The 10,777-nt window shown below is 41.3% G+C and overlaps 1 protein-coding gene across 1 annotated transcript in view; it reads right to left on the bottom strand.

Moving 5' to 3' along the window:
• Nucleotides 1-3,271: 3,271 nt before the first annotated feature.
• Nucleotides 3,272-10,777, bottom strand: part of ror1 (receptor tyrosine kinase-like orphan receptor 1) — a gene marked incomplete at both ends in the record, with an annotated part of 131,766 nt that continues 124,260 nt past the window's right edge. The window contains 4 exons of the mRNA XM_083887761.1: nucleotides 3,272-3,950; nucleotides 5,015-5,379; nucleotides 5,661-5,888; nucleotides 7,442-7,621. Coding sequence (XP_083743887.1) covers nucleotides 3,272-3,950; nucleotides 5,015-5,379; nucleotides 5,661-5,888; nucleotides 7,442-7,621 — 1,452 coding nt within the window. The remainder of the gene's footprint in view (nucleotides 3,951-5,014; nucleotides 5,380-5,660; nucleotides 5,889-7,441; nucleotides 7,622-10,777) is intronic.

The following is a 10,777-nucleotide window of genomic DNA, read 5'->3' as shown; positions in this document are numbered from 1 at the left end:
CTAAAAACCAGGTCTTTAACCCCTCAAAAAGCCCTTTTGAGAGGTGACAGAGCCAAAATGTCCTCCCTTTCCCCAACTGTACTCACTCCTTTAAGTGTTTTGGTCCTTACAAATACACCCATACAAGAACACAGACACACACACGATCTTTCAAAGTGCAAAATGTGACTTTGAGCAGGAAATGGGAGAAAACACACACACAGGCACAGTAACTTAAGTCACTTTTACATTTTTGGCCAAGTTCAAGCTGGACTGATATTATTTCCAGCTGTTTGATGTTTGCCTACAGTAAAGCTCAGCTAAAGGGCGCCACCACCTGGCCAACAGTGCTCACTGAGCTTATGAGGCAAACAAATCTGTGAGGACTCTGGTGCTATCCAGTGGAATCACACTGCCATTACATTGTCGAAAGCAAAAAAAAAAAGAAAAGATTATGACTTAACAGGGTTATTAACCAAACAACATGATTTTAATACATGATTTTGCAAATACAAAACATTTGTGCAAAAAATGTTCGGACAAAATACAAAGACAAAGGCCTCTCTTGGTCAAAAGGATAAGAATGTAAACCTTCGGATGGGTTACATCGCTATCAAATTCAAATCAATGTGTTTTTCATGTTCTTTTGTCTTTAACAAATATCTAAAAAAATGAAATGAAAAAGGTTCCGTTATTTGCTTTTTATCCAAATAAAAAACAACCAAAAACCGAGACATGATTAAGATTCACAGTCTTGTGTACAAGTGGTTTTTGCACTGTCATAGCACACATACATACATACACACACACACACACGCACAGTATGTCCTTTCCATGATAGAGGTCATGTGTACAAACTCAAGATGCCTAGGTAGATCCATGTGTGCCAAAAGAAAACAAAAAAAACAAAAAAAACAAAAAAAAAAAGATACAAAAACAAAAAAGCTCAAAGAAAACTTGAAGGATTGAAATACTTTTGAACTGGATTTGACATCAGTGAGATCATCAGTTTATCCGTTGATGAGACTCAAATTTAAAGTTCAGTCTGGCTAATGTGAATCAGATTGACTTAAATATTAACTCTGTGACTTTAGGAGATTCATTTAATACTGAAGTGAACAGATGACAAACTTGTTTATCTATACATTTAAAAGCAAAACTCTTTTTTTCATGCCATCACATTATCCTCGTGTACTTGATTGACAAATATATCAGATTAGTAACAAACAACAGCAGCGAGCACAACACGTGAAGACAAAATGGTTTGAATGATGGAAAACATCGATCGTCTACGACACAGCTATGATCACAACCTGTTCATGTCGCTGCTGTTGCTTCTAAAAAGAAATGTTTCTCATCAAACAAAAGATGATCATGTTGAGTCGTGCATCTTTCATCATCATTGTAGACAGAGGTGTTTTCATTGTGCCAAACGCACAGATTTACACAGCTATTCTTCTTAGGACCCTGCATCGACTTCAGCCCTAATCAAATTTAACCAGTTAATGTGACAACAGTTCAAATCTTAGCCCTAAACTTTAACCAGTTCCTCAGACATTAGGGTTCTGCCTCATAAAGGACCAGGTTTTGGTCTCCTCCAAGGCTCTAAAGAGGTTAAATATACAAGAACACACACATACACACATATACACACTAGGGCTGAACCATTTTGAATAAATATCTAATTGCGATTATTTTGACAGGAATTGAGGTTGCGATATGATTCGCGATATCAGAGGGAATGGTAATTTTTACATCTTTATTCTTATTCTCCTTTGAAAAAACATATTTGAAATGATTATTGTTATGTGATATTTGTGCAGATCTGTGAGAAACAAAGTCTGTAGAACAAGATGTGTAAAGGTCAAGACAATAATTAAGCCAAAATGTGTGTCATTGTACTTTGACACACATTTTGGCTTTAGCAAATTTTGCGATTTAGATAAAATGTCGATGATTTGATTAGCCCTAACACACACGCACACGCGCGCGCACACAAACACACATCTTCATATCACAACATGATTATCAGAGTAAATGCATATAACTGTTATTAGTTGCACAATACATACTGTAAAAAAAACAGGGGAAGTAAAATGATGTAAAGACAAAGCACTGTAAATAAAATCTGCAAATTCTCTCAACATGTCAGCACCAAAAAAAAAAACAAAAAAAAAATAAAATCCTTAAATATCACATCCACTCTAAAAAAAAAAAACAATTAAAAGAATAAAATGATGAAAAGGTCTGAAACTTCAGTTAACTTGACTGACAGTAAAATTGGCACCTGTCATTGTGAAGAGAATGAGCTGTGGGGCCTGTGAGGATACAACTGCTGTGTGATTTCATGTGTAGATCTGGAGGAGGGACATGTGCTGTGAGGTTAGAAGATGTTCAGTCTCAGCCTGGACAGACTGCAGTGTCCTGAGGTGGGAAATCAAAGGTCCATGTGTGTGTGTCCATGCTGCTGAAGTGTCACGTTGAGGTGAAGCGAAAACATTCAGTTGTCATTTCTGAAAGGATTTTTGCACAAAAGTATTTTGGATGGAAAAGCTCCGAAGTGATCAATCTAAACAACTAAAGTTTAGTTTCAGGGTCTAGTTTCATGGCAGGGTCACTTGTTACTTGTTACTTGTAATTGGCGAGATTGGACACTGATATAAGTAAAAACCCCACCACATCTCTCACTTCTTCCTGTTCTTGCTCATTTAATGCACTTTCTTTCACTGTACAGAATACTTTTGTATAGTCATGTTCAGAGACAATTTGAGAAGCGAGTCACACTGCTGCTCTAAGGCACCTAAAGGCCACTATGAATTATGAATGTCCTGCACAAACACACCTTTGACAGGAACCTTCTTCTGTCAGACGGTAAAGACACAGGATGGACATGCTTCTTTTCACCTCTAAAGTGTTTTCCATATTAAAAAAAATGTTCTTTTGAATATATATCTTTGTATTTCATTCATTCAGGACTTAAGTACCGTATTTACAAGAGGTTAAAATATAAAACATTTTTCAAACCATGGTAGTAAGTACACTTGCTGGAAACCTGTAAGGCGTTTCAAAGTCAAACAGCTGTGTGTATACTTGTGTAGCTGCGACAGTGTTTCTTGCACACCCACATGTGCATCCAGACCTGTTTCTGTTTGTCTCTGTGTGATCAGGTTAGATTTTGTTTATAGCAGGTCCCTGGGTGAGAGGCAGAACTTCTCATATTTGGGTCCCAAGATAACAAAAAGAAAAGTGTGTGTGTGTGTGTGTGTGTGTGTGTGTGTGTGTGTGTGTGTGTCTACAGGTCTGCGGTGATGACCGAGTCATTGTACATCAGTACGTCAGAATCACCGTGGTCCAGCTGTCCCATTCCCTTCTGGGTAACTTGTCCGTACATCTGAGCTGAAACTCCGCCGCTCCCCGGCATGATGCAGTGGGAAAGCAGGGGCACATTGGCGTCATGGTTAGAGCCCGTGGTGGAGGGGCCGCCGCTGACGTGACCCGTGCTGGTGGAGCCGCTCGCGCTGCTGGGCGAGCGGCTTTTAGGAGGCGGCAGGTGGTGCTGGATTACCCTGGTGGGTGGAACCGGGGCGGCGAAGTGGGCAGGAAAAGCTGCGTATCCTGTCGGGATGGGGTATCCGTTGACGGGGATGAAGCGCTGGTGGGTTTGGGACACAGCCATGGGCGTCCAGGCTGGAATGGCAGCCATCTGGCCCGGTGTCGGAATAGCCTGTGCCGGGTAGAGGTATCCCGCTGCGGCGGCGGCGGCGGCATAACGAGGGTTGCTGAGGTTGCTGACAGGGCTGGCGCTAAGCGAGGTGGTCTGGGTGGTGGCGTTACCTCCACCACCAGAGGGCGTGCTAGAACTGGCGTGGGATGAAAGCCCCTCCCAGGCTCGCAGGCGGGCGTGGATGTCCTTGAACTTCGCTCTACGTCCTGGTCCCTCCTGCCAACACTCGGCCATCAAACCATAGAACCTGCGAGATAGAAGATTTACCTGTTGTTTATGCCTGTTGTCACAATTACAGGGCTAGGCAAGATATGTATTGACTATGCGTCATCGTAAATTGAAATAGTGGCTTTCCCTGATGACAATGATGCAGACATTTAACCATGCAGTTATGCAGGTAGTAGCATTTTGACACACAGGTTGGCAGAAGATTTAATCCCACACACCTATGGGACCGAAAAGCTTCAAACTTCTTTATCGTCTATATCGCCCTCATTTCATACTTGACAGGTGTTGCCTATGGGCACGAGTAAGTGCAGTGCCAAGTTTGAGGTTGTTTGGATAAGTAATGCAAAATATATTGCTAAAAGAAGCACACATTGGCTTTCGCTGCTCTACTGTAGAGGAGAAGCTGAGGCAGGTGACGAACGTAGTGCTCGACTTAACTGTCACTGACTGAACCGCCTCTGAACTTTTGCTGTGCAATAATAACAATGAGCACTCAAACACACCAAACCAACAATTACTAAAAAAAAACACACACAATGTACGGGCAGTGCACTAGTGTAATCAAAAACAGACTGTTATGTATGTACATTTAGGAAAGTTTGGCAACACACTCGATTATGTTTTGATTTGGTAATTGGTATATATAACAACAAAACAAACATTTTAAATAAATATAAAGGATGAAGAACAGCAGTTTAATCCAGCACGGTTTAAAGTTTAAAGACAGACGTGTTCTTGTGTTAAGAACATTGTATAAAATACTGTAAATATGTAAATATTTGGTGATGGGATTAAGTAGTAGTAGAAATGTAAATGTGTTTGAAATCAACTATCTACTGTATAAACTAAACTTTGTAAAGGCTAAAGGTTACCCTTTAAGTTTAATTACAAAGTCTCATTTTAAAGTTGTCAAAATAACAAAGTTGGCTAAACTTGATGAAAGTAAATCCACATGAACTATAACGTTTTTTGTTTTTTTTAACCTGTCCTGTCCTGTACCTTGGGCATGCACTATGGTTGACTGCATGTCTGTTGGTGTTGAACAGATTTTGAACTATAACTATAACGTTAACGTGAACACACCTTGGCGGGCAGTCCTCAGGGCAGGGCAGCAGCTGCCTCTTTCTCACCATCTCCATCACTTCCTGGTTGGAGAAGCCATAGTAGGGCTGCAGGCCGTAGCTGAACATCTCCCACAGCACGACGCCGAACGACCAGACGTCCGAGTCCGTGGTGTACTTGCCGTAGGTGATGGCCTCTGGCGACATCCAGCGTATGGGCAGCAGGGTTTTAGGCTGGACACAGTAGTAGTCTGAAGAGTAGATCTCTCTGGAGAGACCCAGGTCTGAGATCTTAATGTGAAGCTGTTCGCCAACCAAAACGTTCCGTGCAGCGAGGTCTTTGTGGATGTAGAAATGACTCGCCAAGTACTCCATCCCGGCAGCCACCTGGTTTAGATTACAATTTAAAGGAGAAAAACAATAACTGTTAAAGTCTGTGTTTATTGTAGTCATTATACTGACAGAAGCAATTGGAAATAACGTGACAAGACACTGATTTTGAACTGAAGTAACAACGCGTTTAAAGGGTTTAAAGAAGCAGTGACATCTTCCCCCAAGAAGCTGTGGTTCAGTTTGGGGAGTTGAGAAAAGACGTAGTACATTCAATCTCTTAAATAAACCCTCCTAAATGTTCCACATTAGACTGCTAAACTGCTCTCAAACTGCACCTGTATGGCCATGTGCAGGAAGTCTCCATGATCCAGGCTGGACTTCACCGTGCCGTCCTCGTCGCTGCTGCAGCCGACGTCAGAGTGCGGCGAGCGCATGATGAGGAACTCGTGGAGGTCGCCTTGCGGGAGAAACTCGAAGAGCATGCAGACCGGCTGCTCCTGGGTCACCACACCCAGCAGACACACCACATTTGGATGTTGGAGCTCCGTCAGCACTGCAGCCTCCTGGGTCGGAAAACCAGACAATCAACGTTAAAAAATTTGACATTTGAGATTGGAAGCATTGTGACATTGAAAGACATCTTCTATTTATGGGACTCCTTTTTAGCACTAGTTTAGTGGAAACACCCACATTTGGGTGTAGTATCACTTTAAATACCAGACATTTAGGTCAGTTTTTGGCTCCCTGCAAATGGAAAGTGAGGATCATGTTTTACAAACTGTCCGTTTCAATCCTCCTTTATGTCTAAATTTGTCTGGACAACCTGTCGGGAGTCAGAGTATTTATTTTTGGAACTCTTTCAAGCCAATTCATCCACTGTTGAGTGATTTCCAGCCATATACAGTCTCTCATGTCCCACCACGTTTTACCTCCTGTGGAAATATAACAAGTCATGCTTCAAGTCTTGTGGGAGGGATGATCTTCCCAAAGGGAAAGAAGTTGCAATAATTTAGACTTGTATTACATTTTACCAGTTTGACACAAAAATGACATCATTTTTGAGATTCTATATTATTCTCTTCCTTTCTTTCTTAAGATAACACTAAGTGTAAACTTTCCCTTAAATCCCTCACACTGTATATACTGTCTGTATGACTCTCTCCCTTAAAGTAGTGATTCCAAAAGAGTGGGCTGCACCCCCCCTGGTGGGCCATGCAGGTAATGCAGGAGAGCTGTGGGAGATTGTTAAAAATAAATAAAACGTTTTTTATTAATAGTAAGTTTTGTAAATTTGAAATTCAGTTTTAAACACACAGTATGTCATTTCTGCCTCTCATCCAAATAGTAACAAAAGACTAGTCTGACGATGGTGGGAAGTAGCATTGGATCATGGGAATTGTTGTTTTTACCACCATAGCTGATACATAACTATCTATAAACGGTTCACTGCCTTGAATAGAAATACGGAGTTCTGCAGATTTAAAGAGTGATGGAAAGGTTTAGAGCTAATGAAAGTACAATACACAACAACAACAAAATAACATTTGTTTTGCCGTTTTAGATATTTTAATGCAGAAATATTTTCTATAAGATTTATAGATTATACATTTTTTTTAGATTATTATTAGCATTCATTATTCTGCTTGTATCTGACATTTTTATGTCAGATATGTCTGTGGGCCTGGTATGATAGGTGTCGACAGATTTGTTGTCCCCTCTCATTCACACTGGAACTCAAGTCTATCTCAATAATTGGTGGGGGATCATATTTGAGGGAACACTGTGATTTGCTGGGTCAGGCATTACGGAGTGTGGTGCATTCACACACAGGATCTTTGGAATTTAAATTGAGTCATGATGTCTCAAACTCTAGTTTGTCAAGTGAAAAAGAGTCAAACATTTTGAGAAAAAGATATTGAAATAATAATATGTATGATCACATTTCACACAAGTGCAAAAATAGTGTTTATTTTGATATGGTGATGATTTATGGTCTAAGATTTATAGTAGAACTTATTTATGATAAATTAACTAATTTTAACTTGATATTAAAGTGGTGGACAGTGGGCCACAAGTCTGCGACCTCTGCCTGAGAGATGTGATAATCACTGTGTACCTGCTGGAATTCCCCCCACTGCTGTGTACTGGTGATGTCCTTCAGGGTTTTAATGGCCACAAGCTGTGCCTGGTCCATGCCAGGTAGATACAGGTGACCCTTGTAGATCTTCCCTAACGTGCACTCGCCCATCTCCTCCATGAAGCGCACGGCTGACAAAGGAAGCTCTTTAGCTTTACTCTGCAGAGAGAGAAAGACAAAAACGGGGAAATGAGATCAGTGGTGGAAGTGATGAAAAGGAAAAAAAAACAAAAAAACAATGACTTTGAAAAGTATTGTGGGAAAGTCGTGCAATCTGACGGCTGTGTGCTGTAATTTATTAGAGAGGTTGGCAGCATACAGGACGAGCATTACTAATGCCAGTATAGAGCACCTTTCAAAGATACAAACAATAAAACTTATTCTGAGTTCATTTATTTGTAAATAAAGTCTGAACAATATTTGCTGTAGGTGATACAGACACACAGAGGGGGCAGTAACGTGTGTGTGTGTGTGTGTGTGTGTGTGTGTGTGTGTGTGTGTGTGTGTGTGTGTTCTTGTACTTGCGGCATACTGAGGACCAGTGAGGGTTTTTAACCAACAAAGTGAGGTCATTTTTAGGGAGTGAGGACATTTTGGCCGGTCCTCACTTTGTTTTCATTGAAATCACTTCCTTAGGTTGCTATAACATGCTCTACTCAATTTGTCCAAACATAGTATAGTATGACGTTTTTGTCAAATTTTGGACCAAAATTGTTTTGGTCAATTTTTTTTTTTCACATTTTGGTCGACATAGTATAAGTATGACGTTTTTGTAAAATTTTGGACCAAAAATTAGAAGAAAAAAAATGGTACTGCAACCAGTAGTTCTATATAGATGTCATTCATGAAGTAGATATTTGTAATTGTGTTGATTTATAAAGTGGAAATGCTGGTCCTCACTTTGTGAGCAACCCAGTCCTCAGTATGCAGCAAGAACAAGAATATGTGTGTGTGTGTGTGTGTGTGTGTGTGTGTGTGTGTGTGTGTGTGTGTGTGTGTGTGTGTGTGTGTGTGTGTGTGTGTGTGCGTGTGTGTGTGTGCGTGTGTGTGTGTACTTGGGGGAGGATAAAAGGTGAGGAAAGGTTGGCAGAAATGTTCAAATTCCAGGCACTCTAGAAATTCCTCAGTGAGCAGGAGACACACACATGCGCGCAAACACACAGACACACACTCCTCTGATGGGGGTGGTGTGTGTGTGTGTGTTTGTGTGTGTGTATGAAAGGAGTATGGGGCTGGCTGATGTTATGAGAGCGAGAGTGAGACAGATGTTTTCGGTTTGGGATTTGTTTCACCCCTTCTTTCCTCCCCACACCCAAAACCCTCAGATCCTCCTCACAGCACCGCAGGTTAGTGCGCATGAGCGCGTGAATATGTTTATGTGTGTCTAAATGGATTGTCACAGGCAGTGACCCTTGGGTGCCCCCTTGCAGCAAAGCCTGCTGGGTAGCAGTCTAATCCCAACATATGAGAAAGCTGTAGATTAGAGGGGTAGAGGAGGGACAAAGGTATAGATAAATGATATGACGTGAGAGTTTAAGGTAGTAATGACATATCAACATGTCTGTATGTCACAACATTAAGTATCGTGTTAGATGCATGTTATGGAAAACAAAGCTGTTTTTTTCTCTTGATATCTTGAAAAACTGCACGGTTGTCACTGTGAAAAACGTAATCCGATGCACCATAAACGTGAGTCTTTACAGACAAAAAGTGTCGTCATCAAAAACATTTTCCCCTATCTGGGTCAGCGGATCATTTGTTCCACTGCAAGACAACGGAATAAAGCAGAGAGATATTAATAGCTTCTGACGCTTGTGTGACATTTTGCAGTTCTCTCTCGGGCTGTTGATGGTAATTTCATACACATTACCTTGAGCTTCAGCTCTGGTTTTGCACAGGCAGACACGCTGTCTAGATAAGTAAACCCCACCCGCCCTCCACCGACACCAAGATTATGTGGAAAAAGATAAACACACACGATATGACTCATGATACGCAACCTTGAAAGAAACACGATACAGATCCTCATGTGAGCTATGTGTTGACTGGCAGAGCAGAGGCCCGATAATCTACATTACAAAGGAGGTTCAGTGGGAGAGGGAGGGGAGGGGAGGGGAAGAAAGAGTGGAGAATAAAAAAGATGACTTCCAGAGGTAAGAGGAAGAGTGACACAGAAAGATGGACTGAGTGAGAGAGGTGGAAAAAGAGACGATGGGAGAGATAAACAAAGGGAAAGAGGTGCAGATGAACTTTCCTGGACATGATGACAGACACACACACTCCACACATAAGCACGAAGAACCCAGTCACCCCAGCATGCTGCAACCTATCCCAAACTGTGTCTGACTCTTAATGCAGTCTGTTCCCACTGGAGTAGCACTTAAAATTAAAGGCGCCATATGTAAGAATGTGGCCAAAAACGGTTACTACATTCAAATTCAAAATACCGAGGTCTTTTAGGTTTCGTTTTCTGACGTAACTGGCAACCCGGCAGCTCAGATTCTACTAACTGCAAATTGGTAGACGGCGGTAGGTGGCGCCACATGCCAAAACATGATTTCAAAACATAAACATGATTTGCAGTCTGCAAAGTATTCTTTTTAATGCAAATATTTTGGCTGTACTGTTGTTGTTGGTGAGTTCAGTTTGTTATATGAACATTATTCCTGAGTCTCTGTGACATATTAGGAGGATTTTATTGCCAGTTGCTTTAGATTTATTACATAATGCACCTTTAAGGTTTGCGTCATCAAGGACGTTATGTTTCTGTCCGGAATGTGCGCAACATATCTCGAAAAGTGAAGGATGAATTTGGATGAAAACTTCTGCAGATATAGGTTATGGCTCAAGGAAGACATGGTTACATATTGGTGGTGAGCTGGCTATTGATTGAGGATTCCTTTAAAAAAAAGAATTACTATAGGGAATTGACATTATGGTGGTAATACCAAGGCCTTGGTGGAGTTTTGCACTCTGAGTGCTTTCTATAGTTGAAGCCATTTTACATGTACGTCAACGTGCCGGTTCCCGAACCTAATGTGGAAGCGGCCCAGTGTGTTCAAACCGAAAACCTGAAAAGTTGGTTCTCAGGTGGAACCAAAAAATAGTGGTTCTTCCTTGTGAAGACAAGTGGAAAGTAGTGCCCGTGTTGTGTTTACTTCCGCCTCAGTAACGCGGCGTAACATTCCTCCCACTTTGATTCTTCTTAAAGCAGACCTAGACCGGAAGTTCAAATTAACACCGTTTTTTAGTTTGTATCTGCGTCATTACCTTGTTTCAGAAGCCCTGAAGGTTCTAAACAAACAGTTCAGCCAC

The sequence above is a fragment of the Microchirus variegatus genome, assembly GCF_963457635.1.
Source record: "Microchirus variegatus genome assembly, chromosome: 4".
Classification (NCBI taxonomy): Eukaryota; Metazoa; Chordata; class Actinopteri; order Pleuronectiformes; family Soleidae; genus Microchirus; species Microchirus variegatus.
This window is presented reverse-complemented; position numbering and strand designations above follow the sequence as displayed.